Source organism: Hyperolius riggenbachi, chromosome 11 (assembly GCF_040937935.1).
Source record: "Hyperolius riggenbachi isolate aHypRig1 chromosome 11, aHypRig1.pri, whole genome shotgun sequence".
Classification (NCBI taxonomy): domain Eukaryota; kingdom Metazoa; phylum Chordata; class Amphibia; order Anura; family Hyperoliidae; genus Hyperolius; species Hyperolius riggenbachi.
In genome coordinates, this window is record NC_090656.1 from 53147593 (window position 1) to 53160376 (window position 12784).

Here is a 12784-nt window from a genome sequence, read left to right on the forward strand (position 1 = left end):
TCACAGGGGCTCCCAGCGTACCCTTACGCGTGCGGCTGCGCAGTATGCAGCCGCACGCGTAATGGTATGCTGGGAGCCCCGGTGATGCGGACAATTGGCCGCGTGCTGAAGCCGACTGACGGAAACTACGGGACCCGGAACTGGCTGCTACAGGAAGCGGAGGACTGCGGCGTGGGAGCGATCCGAGCGTATGGGGCTGGAAGAAGCCCCAGGTTTGTATAAAATCTTTTTCCTGGCGTCTCTTGTTCCCTTTAAAGGCGCTATTTACTCATCTAGCATTTAAAGACAGTAAGTTTAAGGAGGCCATAGCGTAGAGTAAAGAAGGAACGCTTTGTTTAGATCAGGCATGCGCAAACTTGGCCCTCCAGCTGTTAAGGAACTACAAGTCCCACAATGCATTGCAGAAGTCTGACAGCCACAGTCATGATTCATAAAGGCAAATGCATTGTGGGACTTGTAGTTCCTTAACAGCTGGAGGGCCAAGTTTGCCCATGCCTGGTTTAGATTATAACTTAAAGCGGAATATAACCCTGCATTGCAACTTTGCTCTAAAATATTATTTACAGCATATTATATGCAAAAAGCATTTTTTTTTTTACTAGACCAGCATTGGAAGGGTTAAACACAGAGGTTTAAAGTTCCGTGGAGAGATATGCAGAAGTTCAGATTGTTACATTCTATTTAGTTATATGTATCTATTGAGAAATGTTAAACACTCTTTGGCTGTCCTCCAGCTCTTCTCAGTCAGAGAGATGAGTCACATTCAACACTTAAGATACATTTATGTAAACAAAATGTATCTATGTCAGCTTCGGATGTCTGCAGAAATCTCCAGGAACTTTAAAGCCCTGTGTAACCCTTCCAATGCTGGTCTAGTAAAAAAAAAATGCTGGTTGCATATAATATACTGTAAATAATGTTTTAGAGAAAAGTTGAAATGCAGGGTTATATTCCGCTTTAATGAAATATAAAGCTTTGATAGATTGAGTTGAGCTAAGTATTGGTTTAGATTTTTGTGATTGTCCTCACAGTAAAGATCATCACTGCAGATCAATAGAATGATTATTACATAAAGCAAAAACAGCAAGAACATTAAAAACATTATGAACAATGTAGAAAACTTCGTTTAACCATTGCTGATAAATATTTAAGTGAGACTACACACAATTTGCTACAATGGAGAAAAAGTTCAAATCTCCATCTCTTGATATGGAGGCATAGAAGGGAGAGAGGATATTCATCATCTCTCAAAGGAGGATTGTAGTTGTGCTGAAACTACGTTTAGCGCCTTTTAATTGCACCGTAAGGAGACAGAAGAGAAGTCAAACAAAGATATCAAGAAAGTACAGTAGTCTTCTTGTTGGCTGCTAGCGTTTTGAAGAATGTCATTCTTTTGCAATCTTGTTCTAGAAGAAAGTTTGAGCAGGTCTGGGAGGTTGTTGTTCCACAGGGATTCGAAGAGAAGAGAGGATTTTTATGCCCTCATCTAGATAGCTCACTGATATAGTTTTGTTGTTATGCTTGAACAGTACCTTCATTGGAAAGCCCCATTTGTAAGCAATCTGGTTATCTTTTGAAGCCTTGGTGATGGGGAAGAGATCTTTCCTATGTTGCGAGGTGGTAGCATACAATTAAACATGCTTCTACGGCTCTGGTAATCCATTTTTTGACGAACTATAGAGAGCAGTTTGTCCTTAATCCAGGACTGTGTTGGGGGCTGGTCCGAAGGAGTCTAAATCCAGGAAGGAACATTCCTGTAAACTTGCTGAAGGCTTCTTCTCTTCGGTTCTTTAGCTGGCACTGTAAATGGATTACATGGGGGGAAAAAACAATAGGTAATTTACAGAGATTAAAATACGCCTTAAAGAGAGTAAGGATGGTTAGAAAGTCTAAGAATAAGAGATACGGTAAATAGCAGAAAATTACTTACACTGTGTAACAGTTGGGTGTTATAACTCAGACGTCTGATTATTTGGTGATCTGCCGAATCACCAATAATACAGACACTATACCAGATTATTAGGTGATCTGCAGAATCACCAATAATGCCAGTATAGCTACCACAGACAGAGAGTAGTGTTTGGTGCAACCGTAACTTTAATAGTTTTGCGAGACCTTACCAGGGGTGCACTTGAAACAAAAAGAAAAACCGAGAGCCCAATATAGTGCAGTAAGTCTAACAATTGATGGCGAAATTATTAACAGATGTGGATATACTCACAAACACGGGTTACCACATAGGCAACCACTTGAAATGCAGGTGGGGAGCATTAGAACCTGACCCCACTCAGGTTTAAGAAGTCGCTCTCTGTAGATAGAAAGAAGGGGACAGTCCCCTCCACCCAAGGTGGACTATATACTGTGCAAATTTGGACAGAGGCGCCAGGGAGGTTAAAATGATCTAAAAACAACTAAAAAGGAGGAGTACAGGTGGACTTACCTCCTGAAATGATGGACAATCGAGATTGTTCAAATCGCAAATAACAATTTATTTTGGCACTCCGCAACGCGTTTCGCAGGTACAACCCGCTTCATCAGGCAAGGAGTGCAAGCTCAAAAAGGTCCAATAGTGGCAATGTGCCTCTGTCTTACCAGGGGAGCTGGTAAGGTACTATCAGTATGCTGACTGTATAGATTTGATCAGGCCTTCCCAGAGAAGCTGGGAAGGCACTATCAGTCACTAGGCAACACCACACCAGTGGAGCTGGCGGGTACAGTGCACCTCACCAGTGGCTAGGGCCCACTGATGAGTAGAGTGGTTAGACAGGCAAAGTTCGGCAACAGAGAGGTAAGTATCGGTACAGAATCGTAAGGCAGAAGAATAACGAGTAAACAGGCAGAGGTTCAGCAACTAGTCAGATAGGCAGAAGTACAGTAACATTGAGCAGAAGCAAGGTCAGAGGTATAGCCAGAATCATACACAGGTAATCAATACAGTAAACAATATCCTAGTCTTGGTGTGAAGTCCTTAGTTTCAACACCTGGCACTAGTCTAAGGTCTGAGCGCTAACACAACGTATTCACGACAGCAGACAGGGAATGAATGACTCCTCAGGGCTTAAGAGCCCGAGGAGATCCTGAGGCACGCCCCCCTGCTGCCAGCCAATCAGCATCGGCGGGCTCACGACGAGACGTCAGCCGACCCGCAGGTCAGCTGACAAGTCTCCTGGCCGCATAAAGGTCATGACGGTGCGCGCGCGCACACGTCAATGCAGCCTTATGCGCAACCGAGAGACCCGTCCTCGGCGTGCTAGACACCCGAGGCACGGGATCGCTGCAGGGTAGGGAGATTGAGGCAGTTGCGGCGGCCGTGCTGTTCGCCAGAGCTGCCGCCACAAATGTTACACACTGCCTCTTTTTTTACAGTTCACTGGCCGTTATACTTGAGTTGATGTGGCTCCACTTGAGGTAGGTGCTATTGTTCTTTAAAAAAAAAATTAACTTTTTATTCTAGGTATAATTGTTAAAAGGGAAGGTTCAGGGAGGGTGGGGAAAAAATAAAAATCAATTTCCACTTACCTGGGGCTTCCTCCAGCCCGTGGCAGGCAGGAGGTGCCCTCGCCACCGCTCCGCAGGTCGGGTCGGCCACCGGAGACCACCGGGAGCCTGCGGAGCGGCGGCGAGGGCACCTCCTGCCTGCCACTGGCTGGAGGAAGCCCCAGGTAAGTGGAAATTGATTTTTATTTTTTCCCCACCCTCCCTGAACCTTCCCTTTAATGGCAAAGGGTGAATGCAAGGGAGGCTAGGATTAGTAACTGAAAGGCACAAGAGAGACATAAATTGGGTCAAAAGTATGTATTACCTTTGATCTGTGAAACCAATAGGTCTTCTCTCCATAGTACCTCCATGCAAGGTATTTTGCAGACAGGTACTTCTTAAGAGTCCAAATATTGAGTCACTGTCCATGTTTCACAAACTCAATGAGCCACCTGGCTTGAACACTTGGAAGATTGAACCTAAAGGGGAAAAATAATTTCAGTACTTTTAGTACTTCAATGCAATATTCATTAGTAAAATTCAACATCTGCATGTTTGCCATTGCCAAGTTACTGCATGTGTAGCCTCCTCAAATAATTGAAATGTTATAAATTGTTTGCCCTGTTGGTGAAATATAGATGCCTTGTGGAGAATCTGATCAGAGAGGGATTGTATGGCTGCCTTTACTGCAAACAGATTGTGAATCAATTTCAGCATGAAACCGATCACAATCTGTGGATGTTCTGTGGAGGTGCTGCCGCCCCCACCCCCCTCCCGCCAGCTATGCCCCCCCCTGCCAGCTATGCCCCCCTCCCCCCCGCCAGCTATACATTACCTGCTCCGCCAGCGCGTGTCCCCTGGTCTCCGCGGTCTCTTATCCGCTGGGTTCCGGACCGGCAGGCTTCACTTCTTTCTGTCCGGGTACGTTTAAACAATAGAGGGCGCTCTACTGTTTAAACTTCCTGCCGGGACAGGAAGTTCAGTGAAGCTGCAGCCCTAGAGCCCAGCGGAGAAGAGACAGTGGTGACCGGGAGGACTCGTGCCAGCCGGAGCAGGTAATGTACAGTATTGCCGCTGTATTGCGTCGGTCGTCGGGCATTCGAACGCTGCTATTGACGCACTCCCGACCCACCGGCGATCGAGCAAAATCTTCCTCACGGACGGCTCGACGGGTATTGACGGGAACAATTGATTTCGGATGGAAATCAATCATTTGCGTTTGCGCAACGATTTCACAGCAGATTCGATCTCAGTGATCGAGTTTGCTGTATATCGGCGGGAAAATTGTTAGGTGTATGGGCCCCTATAGAGAAATGCATACTGTATGTATGTAGAGAGTTTAGCCTGGTTAATTTCCCCTCATTTGTGTCTAATCCCAAATTGTAATCTGATCTCCCCCCAGTGTCACATGACTGCCTATGGCAGAGATGGCAGATAAGGCCATTTGAAAGCACAGGCTGTTAACAATATGTCTGCTTCCATGAATCAGGAAGTAGAAACAGTGCAGAACGATTTTAGGATTTGTATCAGGTGTGAAAACATGTTTTTGTTTAAAGGTTAGTATGCTGTTGCGTATCTTTTAGAGCAGAGAGGACATTGTGAGTTCAGGTCCGCTTTAAAAGGAACCTAATGTGTGAGACCTATAGTAGCTGCCATATTTATTTTATTTTTAACAATATCAGTTGTCTGGCAGTTCTGCTGATTCTTCTGGTTAGTAGGGCCTAAATGTAACTCGTATCTGCATGCATGTCCTGCAGGCAATGTCTATTATTTAAAAGGAAATAAACATGTCAGCCTCCATATCCCTCTTATTAACTTGGGTTCCCTATAAAAGTGTTGGCCTGCAGGGAATCATTTCCCACAACACAGAAGTCTATTTGGGCATCTTTACTTACTGTCATGTTTTGTACCACCCCTGGGCCCATATGCAATTCCATTTTTCCCGAGTTTTCTCCTGGGTGATATTTTCACAACTTGTCATAAAATGCCTTTTAAGCGACCAGCATGCAAGATAATTCTCAAAATAAATGTGATATTACTTTTTCACCCATTTTTGGGCAGTTTTTCAATTGTAAAATACTGCAAATTTACTTTAAAGAGAAAATAAAAATGATCTCCTAGGAGATAACTAGGATGAAAAAGTAAATTGCATATGGACCCTGATCCCTGCAGATATGTCAGAATCTACAATGCTTCCATACATGAATCAGCAATGCATGAATCAACATGATGAACAATATCGCATCTTCTCCAACTGCACGCTTTGTTTTTGATTCCTAAATGGCTGGTAAAAATGTTCTGATATTGTCACAGTTTTCATCAGTGATGTGTATCTACCAATGAAGAGATAAAAAGCAATTAGTGCTTACAGCAGGGGTCCCCATATGTTTTGGGTCGAGGGCCGGGTCAACATACTTCAGACTGCTGGGGGGCCGGAGTGTACATGAGATGATGTAGAAGTCTTTGCGGGCCAGACAGTGAAGCATACCCGGGTGACAACCTGCAGTGGACAGCGCAGTGTCACCTGATGTGGAATTGGAAACCAGCGAAATTACTGCTTTCTGGCTTCCATGTGGATGGGTGGTTCCAGCACTACTATTCCATATGCGGACCACCAACATTTAAAGATGTAACTGACCGCATCTATAAGTAATATACTTTCTGTGTGTGGGGACGGTAAAAAAGCCTCAGGGGGCCACATTCGACCTGCGGGCCTTAGTTTGAGGACCACTGTCTTATAGTTTCAACAAAGCAGATGCAGTAATAAGATATTTATGAAAGGCTCTACTTATCTTTTTTTTTTTATGTATGCAAATAAAATGTGGATGTTTCAGAAGAGGACCATAGTTGCTCCATGATATTCTTAACTTCTTCTTAACTTTTGGAAAATTCTGCTTCAATCTCTTGGACTCAGTCAACCTCTTCACTTCTTCTTCTCTTGTTTTTTGATTTTTTTAAGTGACCTAGTATTAAAGAGGATAGGAAAACATTAGTGATCTATGCAGTGGTGGACAAAGGCAACAGTAGGTCCCTGTGCAGAAGAAATATAGGGAGCCCCATGAGAGTGAGTGTGGTTATAACAGATCATGGGTGGGCAGGGGCGCCTCTAGCCATTTTGTCACTCCAGGCAAGTAAAACCTGTAGCGCCCCCCCTCCATGAAAATAATCGTAATGCGGCAGCGTTTCACGAAAAAATAATCCTTTATGCGGCAGTGTTTCACCACAAAATACACGTATTGTAGAAGCGGTTTACCAGAAAATAATCGTAATGTGGCAGCGTTTCACCTGAAAATAATTGTAATGTGGCAATGTTTCACCAGAAAATAACCATAATGCGGCAATTTTTCATCAGAAAATAATCGTAATGCAGTAGCATTTCACCAAAAAAAACACACAAATGTGGCAGCGTTTCACCATAAAATACGCAATGTGGGCAGCGTTTCCCCAGAAAAAACGCGTAATGTGGGCAGAAAAGGCACAGAGAAACACAGCGGCAGCTGCCTGCAACTTACACTAAGCAGATGCAGCAGAAGCAAGTAATAGAACACCCACGGGGCGGGACTTAGTTCAGGGGCTGGGCTTCATTCAGGGGTGGGGCTTAATCCAGCAACATGGCGCCCCCAGGACCAATGGCCCTCCAGGCAATGGCCTGTACTGCCTATGCCTAAAAGCGCCCCTGTGGGTGGGCATACATCAAGTAAAGGGAGGTATAGCCGACATTTTAAGATATTGTTTATAACAATATTCTTGTTGTTTTTTTCATCTTTAACAAAGCATAACAAAAATGGTTAAAATAACGGTAATAAAATTGCAAAATATCACCTATGAAAACGAAAATATAGTTTGCGGTAATTAACATAGTAAAATGTTGGTAAATATCACCAATATTTTACTACACTTACACCTAACCCTACTCTCACACAGAACCCTCCCTCTACTGATGCCTAACACTTAGACGCCACTGGTGGTGCCTAACCCTAACATCCTCCCTGGTGGTACCTAACCCTTAGACCCCCCTCTCCGTGGTGCCTAGACCTAGACCCCCCTTCCTGATGCCTAACCCTAAAACCCCCTTTCTTTGCTCTGATATTAGAGTTTAATTTAAAAATTTAATTTACAATATTATGATTCTCAGCAGGGGTCGGGGGGAGAGAGAGAGAGGCAGCAGGACACTGGTGTCAGGCAGCGGAGTGGAGGGAATAGGATTAGGTGGAGGGAGGATGTGTGCAGAGGCATACATTACCTTGTCCCGTCAATTGCTCCCTCACTTCTTCAGTTAGTTTGCTGTAGTCCTGCATCCAGCCAATCACCATGTGGCTTCAGTCCCCGCATGGTGATTGGCTGACTACAGGACTCCTGCAAACTAACTAGGAAGTGAAGGAGCGATGAGGATCGCTGGCCGGGACAAGGTAATGTATGCATATGCACACATCCTTCCTCCGCCCAATCCTACTCCCTCCACCTCCGCTGCCTAACACCAGTTTCCCGCTCTCTCCCCCTCGATCCCCTGCTGCCTAACACCAGCCCCCCTGTATTTTTTAATGACGCACCTTTCCGCCAATAAATGTATCATAAAATGTTATTGTATTTACATTAAAACAGTAAATAGCATTTTATGATACATTTACGGTGCACCATTTTTCAACCTGCGCCATTTTTAACTGGACCTGTTCTAGTGGCTGCTATTCATTGGGCACCCAAATTTCTTCTTGGCAAATAATCTCTTTATATAATATCCCTGTGTCTCTGCGTCCGCTATGTCCCTGTGTCAGTGCTTTTTTGCACTGCGCATGTGCCGGGAGGGACGCAGAGACAATGAGGAGAGCTGATGGAGGACGGGGCCAGAAGGGGTGGGCGTGTGTGCGTGGCAGGCGCGCGCACAGCAGAGTGGTGACAGACCTAGCCCGTTTTTAAACTGGCTAAGGTCACTAGTGTTAATATAAAAAGTGATAAATCTGTGAGATAATGAAGTTAAAAATGATAATTTACAATATTGTAATTCTGAAAACAAATTTAAAAATGATATATTTCTCAAAACATTAAGTATCAAAAATGAAAACATTTAGTTGGATGTGCTTGGCAACCTGCTGTTTATCGTGTGCCCTAATTTCTTCTTTGGGCACCCAATAGCCAATATTTTGCATTAGTGCCTATGGGACACCAAAATAGTCCATTAGACCTAGGAACCCAAATTTCCTGTTCCCCATGGGTGGATCCAAAAATGATCAAGAACATAAAAGTATGTGAATCCAGGCTGCAGTCTGAAGGCACTGTATTAATATAGCTCATATTTAATCATCATGGCTCATACACGACTGGACCCTATGCAATGATCACTGCTGCTCATGATGTTACACATGTTCCTCGGAGAAAAATATGAAGATTTGTACCAATTAACCACTTAAGGACCGTGGTGTTAAACCCCCCTAGTGACCATTTTTTACTAAACAGGCCACAGCAGCTTTAAGGCCTTGCAACAGGGCCAAAAAACTCAGCACACAAGTGAACACCCCCCCCCTTTTCTGCCCACCAACAAAGATCTGTTGGTGGGCTAAGATCACTGCCAGGATTTTTTTTTTATATAAATATTTATCTTAATATTTTTTAAATAAATTCCTCTATTTTTTTTATTATTTTTATTATCCCCCCTGCCAGCCAATCAGTAGGCTTGAGCAAATGACAGCGGATCACCTTTTTGCCTCTGGAGGGGACAGCAGATTGACACGGCTGTCCCCTGTACAGCGCTGCCTCAGATCGCAGCGCTGTACAATGTTAATAGACGGTGGTTTTGCCGGTTAACAGTCTCCGAGTGGCGATTGCCGCTGGGAGACTGAAGGTGGAGCAGAGCTCCATCATTCCAGTGGGGATGCGCCCACAATCCCCTGCAATCATCGCCCAGAGCCATTCACGCTAAACGGCGTGGAGTGGTCCTGGGGCTGCCGCCTCGTTCACGCCAATTGGCGTGGAGCGGTCAGCAAGAAGTTAAATGATCAAAAAAAAAAAAATTATACCATCTTATGTTCCACTTTTTACAGAGGACAGTCATGTTCTGTCTTCACAGGAACCTCAAATCTAATCCCCACCATAGTTATAAAGCCTCTCTACCACATTACTATTGTGTATTTATATAGTGCTGCCATCTTCTTTCATTCCTATGTACTGCACCCTGCAAACTGCAAACAGTCAATGGGCACTGAGTCCAATGTCAGAGTGTGGAGAAACACTGGAAGATCAATAGTGAACACATCAATTACTACTTGGGCCCCCTCTGATTCCAGGGCCCATAGCAGTTGCTATGGCTATTGCTACACCCCTGCTACCGGTCCAACACGTTTTAAGCTAATTTTTTTTTTTTTTACTGAGACCAAGAAAATTCAGTACTTTTCAAAATTAAATATTCATTAGTAAGATGTAACATGTGCATGTTTCCCAAATGCCAAGTTACCACTTGTGTAGCCTCCTCAAATCACTGGAAACATTGTATACCGTAGGTTTTGCCCTGTTGATAAAATAAAGATGTACTGTATGCTGGGTACACACGTTACGTTTTTTCTGCTCGATAGATGTGTTCGATTTATAAATTCGGTCATGCCTGATATTACTTTGATCGTTTTACCGCTCAATTTCTCATAGAAGTGAATGGAAAAAAGATAAGAAAAACGAGCGGAAAAAACATATCGTGTGTACCCAGCATTAGAGAATAGTTTTGGCATGATCTTCTCATAATAGACTTTGAACCACAAGGGGAAGAACAATTGAATATTACTTTATGTGCCAGTAGCCTTTAGGTTATGCAAATATGGCCACTAACTGCAAAAAGAGATCCAGTGGGTTGTTCTCACAGGTGTACTTGTAATGAAATTGTTTTGTCCATTCAGAGAACTAGGAGATAAATGGTAAAGTAAGCACACAGGAAATCATTTTCCACGCCACAAAAATCTATTTGGACATTTTTACTTACTGTCATATTTTGAACCGCCCCTGGTCTCTGCCAATGTTTGAGAATCAATAATGCATCATAATACATGATGAGCAACTTCAAATCTTCTCCAACTGCAAGCTTTGCTCTTGCTTCCTGAATGGCTTGTAGACATTTTCTGGTGTTTTCCTCAGTGATTTGTACCTACCAATGAAAAGATACAGGAATTTGCACCTGTATTTCCAACAAAGCAGATGCAGTAATTACTTTATTTTTTGGACTATAAGACTCACTTTTTCTCCCCCAAAAGCGGGGAAAAAAGTCACTGTGTCTTATAGTCCAAATGCAGGGAGTTCCTGACTTGTGAACGCTGCCAGTACAAACCTCCAACCCGCCGCAATGTCGGGGGCTCCCTGTACTGGGCCTATGCAAAGGAGGACACAGGGGGGCATGGAGGAAGAGACAGGGGGACACAAGGGGGACATAGGGAGACACAAGAGGTACAAGGGGTCATGAGGTACAAAGGGGGCATAATCCACAAGATGCCCCTTCACCATGGATGCACCAGGTTTAGTATATATATTTTTCCAGTTTTTTGTCCTCTAAACCTAGGTGCTTCTTATGGTCAGGAGACCCTTATAGTCTGAAAAATACGGTAAATATTTATGGATAGCTCTACTTATCTTTTTTTATGCAAATAAAATGTGGACAATGAGGTTCTTATGTTTCGGAAGAGTGTCATAATTGCTCCATGATATTCTTAACTTGTGGCAAATTTTGCTTCCATCTCTTAGATTCAATCAACCTCTTCACTTCTTCTTCTCTTGGTTTCCCTTTTTTGAAGTGACCTAGTATTAGAGAGGAGAGGAAAACATTGGTAGTGTATGCATTGGTGGACAAAGGCAACAGTAGGTCCCTGTGCAGAAGAAATGTAGGAGGGCTCCATGGGAGTGGGTGTGGTCATAACAGATCATGGGTGGATCTGAAACCTGTCAATAATATAAATATATGTATAATTGTAGCCTAGTGCAGGCTAAAGGTTTTGCAGCCATTGGATCAAATTAATTACGCATGGGGGATTCCTGAGGCCAGCGAGCGGGATGCCCGACACAGTGTCTGGCATACTGCTAAGGAGGTTAAGAAAAATATGGAAACTTGTACAAATTTAAATGATCAAAAACAAAACAAAACAAAAAAAATCAACTATACCATTTTAATTATTATCCTATATCTTCTGTAGTGCTTTTTACAGACACAAGACACAGAACATTTATACTGCACTTTTCTCCTGCATTGGTCTATGTCTACCCCTGGATCTAGGATTTATAAAATTGTGATGGCTTGTGCACTTATCCAAAGTGGAGTGCTTATATTTAGATGAGTTTATAGGAAATATAAAGTAAAAAAAAACATATTAACCTACCTGTGGCTTTTTGAAGAATCCCCCCCCCCACCCCCCAGTCATCCTGTGCCTGTGCCATCCTTCCTGAGACCCTCCAGGCAGCAGTGGCAACCCCCCCAAAGCTGGTGGGCAATGTTCCTCATTGTGTCCCCATGCATGGCAATGTTCTACACATAAGCAGTATGGTAAAATCCCTGCAGAACGCCTCTGGCAACAGAAGCCTAATTAGGGTGTGTACAGCTCGGCACTGCACATGCGCAGTAGCCTACGCCTGGCCCTGATCAGCCAGCTTTGAGGGGGTCGTCGCTGCTCGCTTGGAGGGTCATGAAAGGTCAGCGCAAGCACAGGATTGACTGCATGGGGCCGCAAGAAGCCCCAGGTAAGTTGTTTAACTGTTTTTTCACTTAAATAACCTTTTAACCACTTGAGGACCATAAGCTTACACCCCCCTAGTGACCCGGCTATTTTTTCCAATTTAGGCCACTGCAGCTTTAAGGCCTCGCTGCAGGGCCGTACAACTCAGCACACAAGTGATCCCCCCCCCCTTTTCTGCCCACCAGCAGAGCTTTCTGTTGGTGAGCTCTGATCGCTCCCATGAAATTTATTTATTTTGTTATGAATATTTTTTTTTTCTTAATAAATATGCCTTTTTTTTTCTATTTTAGTATCCCTCCTTCCCTCCCCCCGCCAGCCAATAAACACGATCGGCTCTCACAGACATCAGCCTATGAGAGCTGATCGATCTCCTGCCTCCCAGGGGGACAGCTGTGTCACACGGCTGTCCCCAGTACAGCGCTACCATAGATCGCAGCACTGTACACAGTAAACAGACAGCGCAGTAAATAGACGTTTTGCTGTCTAACAGTCTCCTAGTAGCGATCGCCGCTCGGAGACTGATGGCGAAGTGGAGCTCAGTCATCCAAGTGGAGCATTAGCGTCAATCCAAACGCTAATGCGCGCACAATCTCCTGAAAAACCCAGTCCCA

At 44.0% G+C, this 12784-nt stretch overlaps 1 protein-coding gene across 1 annotated transcript in view; it reads right to left on the reverse strand.

The window, feature by feature from the left end:
* Positions 1-5640: 5640 nt before the first annotated feature.
* The window catches only part of LOC137537800 (uncharacterized), a 36529-nt gene continuing 29385 nt past the window's right edge, over positions 5641-12784 (reverse strand). The window contains exons 14-15 of the mRNA XM_068259761.1: positions 10439-11244; positions 5641-6440 (exon numbers count right to left, since the gene is read on the reverse strand). Of these exons, the coding sequence (XP_068115862.1) occupies positions 11135-11244 (110 nt within the window). The 3' untranslated portion in view covers positions 5641-6440; positions 10439-11134. The remainder of the gene's footprint in view (positions 6441-10438; positions 11245-12784) is intronic.